The 5,097-nt window shown below is 31.2% G+C and overlaps 1 protein-coding gene across 1 annotated transcript; it reads left to right on the forward strand.

The window, feature by feature from the left end:
• LOC109713299 (enoyl-CoA delta isomerase 1, peroxisomal-like) lies at positions 1,019 to 1,690 on the forward strand. The gene has a single exon (XM_020237302.1). The coding sequence runs from the start codon at positions 1,019 to 1,021 to the stop codon at positions 1,688 to 1,690; it is 672 nt and encodes a 223-aa protein (XP_020092891.1).

Consider the following 5,097-nt stretch of genomic DNA (forward strand, 5'->3'; position numbering starts at 1 on the left):
AAATTTTAAATTTTTGAAATTTATAATTTGAAGATTAAAAATTATAATTTAAAATTTAAAAATTTTAAATTTTTAAATTTAAATTTTAAAATCTAAAATGTCAAATTTTAAATTTTATCTTAAATTTGAAATTTGAAATTTTAAAATCTAAAATTTGAGATGTGAAATTTAAAATTAAAATTAAAAATTAAAAATTAAAAATTTAAAGCTTGAAATCTATTTTTCAAATTTTAAAATTTGAAAGTTAATATTTAAAAATTCAAAAATGAATCTGAATATTAAAAATTAAAATTAAATTTAAATTTAAACATTGAATTTAAAATTAAAATAAAAATTAGACGTTTGAATCCAAAATCAGAATCAGATTTCAAGAAGCAGTTTTTTTCTATTTCTGATTCTGAGGCCTTCAAAATCAATTTTCTGATTCTAAAAAGTAGAATCAGATTTTAAAAATGAGATTGCCAGATGCTTTATTGATCCGAAAATTACTTGTTAACCAAAAAGCGTTTTTTAAAAATTAGGCCAAACACCCCCATATATATATATATATATATATATATATNAAATTATAATTAAAAATAAAAAATAAAATTTTAGAACAAAAATGGTGCACCGGGTGCACCAAAAAAGCCTCACTACTCTCCCAAATGGAAGGCAGCAGGGCGATGGCTCGGATGCCACGTGGCGCCGAGCCAGGGTATCCTCAAATTAGCCTTTATGGACACCATGTCCATAAAATTTTTGTCCCTGGTTACGAATAGCAAACCTGAAGGAACTTTTACAAAAGTGACATCATCATTATAATAATCATCATTATTGTTATGTTTTAATGTTAAGGTTTGCGCGCAGATAAGTTGTGCGGGCGGTGGGTTCGAGTACCATGCAGGCATGCATACATATATTGTCTATAAATAGAGGCGGCGTGGAAGCAGCTCTCCACCCAATCCGTCTACCACCCATTGAGAGAACAAACATATAGGCACATACAGGCACATATAGCTAGCTAGCTAGAAGAGCCATGGCTTCGAGCTTGGTGAGCTACCAGATTACCCACGACAACATCGCCTTGCTGCGCCTGTTGGGGACAGGGAAACACCTCCTCAGCCTGGCCCTCATCAACGATTTCAATAAAGCAGTCAGGAGGGCCGTCGATGACAATGTGGTCGGCCTCATAACCGTCCACAGCGGCAACTCGTTCTCGGGCGGCCTCGACTACAATTCGGCCCCCGAGGCGGTGTTGGTGGGGGCGTTTGCGAGCCTGATCGCAAGCCTCATCAAGCTGCCATTCCCGACGGTGGCCAAGGTGACGGGCCAAGCGTACGGGGCAGGATTCACGCTGGCGCTCGCACATGACTACTTGGTGCTATCGACCGACTCCACTGTTAGTCTGTGCCAAAACGAGCTGACTGAGGGCCACGAGGTGCCGTCGTTTGCTGCGGCGCTGCTGTTCGGCAAGTTCCCGCCGTCGGCTGCTTGGGAGCTGGCAGTGTCGACAGTGCCAGTTGCCCCCCCAAATTACTCGCCCATATCTGACTACGTGGGGAAGTACGTAGGGTGGAGCATAGATGATGTTGCGACAAAACTGCTGGAGCCAGCTGCTGGCCGCGTCGGCACCGCTTACAGTGCCGTACGGAAGAGTCTGCTGGCCGAGGTGTGGGCGCTGGTGAAGCCCACAGTAACTCAAGCCTAGTTAATTTGGGCCTGCATGCATATATGGTCGCCCCCTCGTATGGCGTAGTATGTATCACCGTTAGTAGGTGCGTGTCTGTTGGCTTCGAGTCCGAGTCTGAAACAGTTTGTTGTGCTCGTATTTTTCCCTTTGAATTAAATAGGGGGTGATGTCCGTCGAGTCAGTCTCTGTCCTTGGCCTTGTACTGGTAATAAATTATGCTTGTGTGTGTGTCTTTATTTATTATTTCGAGTGTTTGCTCTTCCATCTCTGCTTAAGGCTATGTTATTTGAACTAGACCTAATTGATCTATCTGCTCAGAAAACACCAGCCCGATACGGCTTGGCCTGGTCCGATGGCCATCCACTTGTTTCTTTTCCGGCTCAAGGCGGCCCAAAGACGTAAAAGCGCTTGGCGCCATAGACGCACTTGGGACTCGAAGGACAGTCATCAAATTAAAATGGGATAATTAATTGCCTGTATACTCTTCAAGGCGTCTAAAATTTCTTATATACTAGGCAAAACTTTTCTTTTTTGTTTCAAATATGCCCCCCCCCAGGTATATTTCTTCCATATTCAAAAATTACTCCTGCTATTAGCACCCGTTAAATCATTACGGATTAAATTCCACTAAAGTTAAAATTAAATCAAAATATCTTTTTTTCCATGACTTAAGAGCAAATCAATAAGAAAAATTGGTGACGCTAGAAGAGTATATTTAAAAGTAAACAAGTCAAAATGCCTCTTGTTGCCCCTAACTTAACGGCAAATAAGAAAAGTTGGTGATGATAGAAGAGTATATTTGATAAAGTAAAATAATAATTTTACAGAGATAACAATTGTTCCTAACAGTTCACTAACAGAATCTAACTGTAAAGATATATTTTAAAAAACTTGGAACTTTTAAAAGTTATTTTTAATACTAGCCTTATAAGAGAGATAGATACGAAAGTCGGAATTCTTACAGGGGTATATAAGCAATTATCCCAATTAAAATATATACAAGAAAATAGTATTTTATTGATTTATGATCCTTACTTGTTTATTTTCATGTTACTGTAGTTGATTAAGCTTATATATCAATTGATTATTTCAGCTATCTCTGATTCGTACTCTTTGTTCATCGGTGGGTGCAACTTATCTTTGACGACTATTAAAAAATATATTTTATATGTTTCTTGTCCCGCCGTTTTTATAGATGTTGCTCACAATGTGGGTTGAAGTGTTGCATGAGGTTGTGGTTAGTTAGCACCTAAATAGCTGGTGCCATGAACTCGCATTACTAATTTCCTAATTTACTTTTCGGTTATTATTTCTTTTATCATAATTAGATTATATATCTTAAACTTGTAGCCTTGAGTTTGAAACATTTGTTGGATTTACATATTCTTGACATTTTTGCTTTTCTTTTGGAAATTTATGAATCAGTTATAATTGTTCTATGATTCCTCCTTTTTAAGATTCTTTGTTGTAATTGTAGTTATATTGTCTGTGCTCCTACCTCGTACATACACAAGGAAGACTCTGCCTGTATAGAAAGAAAAAATTTTGGGCATGTAGGGGATCTTTGCGCGTCTCCAACAAGATTTAAAAAAAAGTATATATATACGTTTTTTTCGCAAACTCTATTTTTTTCTGAATAAAAGAGTTTACTAAAGATATTTTTTCTAAGGTTCTTGAGACAGTGACAGTTAAGCACTTAAAATTAGGCTCATATATCTTCTATCTAACTACATTAAAGGAGAGTTTGGGGAGACCAAAGGTAACACCTGTCCCCCCAAACACTCCTTTACTCTCTCTCTCTATCTCTCTACTAATTTTAATAAATTTTATTTAAATAAATTTAAATGTTAAATTATTTTTTATAATTTTTATTTAATTAATAATTAAAATTATAAAAATATTGACAAAGTAAAATTTATTATAAAAATATTTTTATATCCGCAGCATTCGGCGGGTATTTCACTAATATATATACAGAGAGAGAGAGAGAGTCCAACTACCCTCTTAGGAGAACAGAAGACATCGTTCTCCTAAATCGTCACTTTTTAGTTAGAAAATTCTTTAAATCATTTAAAATAAAATTTATATTCTTGACCCTGATACAAGACTCCTATTGTCACTTTTTAAGGATTTTTATTTTCAATTGTCATTTTTGTGTTCAATTGATATATAAAAAAATAATATTGAAAAAAATATAAAATTTGATTTCTAAATGCTTCAAGTAATATATATCATATTCAGCAATATCGATCGTCGATTTGAAGGCTTCACCATAAAAAATAAATAAATCACAACGAAAGCGTCATCATCAACTCTCTCTCTCTCTCTCTCTCTAAATTAAAATGATACCCAAAGCTGCTACAAGATAATCATGTGTACTATATATATATTAAAAAAATGGAGGGGCATGTGGTATTTGTACAACTAGGTTCAAGTCAACTTCAAAACCTTAGTAACATGTTCTCCCTGGAGTATCCAAAGCTCAGAAGATCAATTTTAAAACACTAACAAATAATGATTCCTTGGTGGTGAATAGTATTAGCACTTGATCACATTGTCCGTTTGCCTTCACCGAATATATATATAGGGCCTGTTTGGACTGGCTTCTGAAAAAATAATTTTGATTTAGAGAAGTGATCTTGATTAAACGCTGTAAAGTGTTTGACTGAGTTTAGATAAAAATAATTTTTCTAAAACAATTTTGAAAAACTGTTTGGTAAATTTTTTTTGATGTTTGCATCAATTAATATTTTTATTAAATTTTATTTTAAAATAATTTAAAATCTAAAGTTAGATTAGAATTAAAATTAAAATTTTTAATTTCCAAAATAGTACAAAATTTAAAATTTGATATTTTAATTTAAAAAATAATTTAAAATTTTAAAACTTAAAATATAAAATAATTATAAAATTTAAAATTCAAAAATATAAATTATAATTAAAAATATATATAATTATTAAATTTAAAATATAAATTTTAATATTCCAAAATATAAATTTAAATTAAAATTTCAAACTTTCAATTTAAATTATAAATTAAATTTAAAATTTAAAATCTAAATTTTAAATTTGAAATTTAAAAATTAAAATTAAAAACTTTAAAAATATAAATATTATGAAATTTAAAATATAAAATATTATATTTAAAAATATATTTAAATTTTAAATTTCAAAGTTTAAATTTAAAATTTAAAATTTAAAATAGTTATGAAATTTAAAATAAAAATATAAAATTAAATATTTAAAATTTAAAATTTAAAATTTGAATATTTAAAATTTAATTTTTTAAACTTAAAATTTAAATTAAAAAATTAAAATTTATAATTTGAAGATTAAAATTATAATTTAAAATTTAAAATTTTAAATTTTTAAATTTAAATTTTAAAATCTAAAATGTCAAATTTTAAATTTTATCTTAAATTTGA

The sequence above is a fragment of the Ananas comosus genome, linkage group 7, assembly GCF_001540865.1.
Source record: "Ananas comosus cultivar F153 linkage group 7, ASM154086v1, whole genome shotgun sequence".
NCBI classification, from domain to species: Eukaryota; Viridiplantae; Streptophyta; class Magnoliopsida; order Poales; family Bromeliaceae; genus Ananas; species Ananas comosus.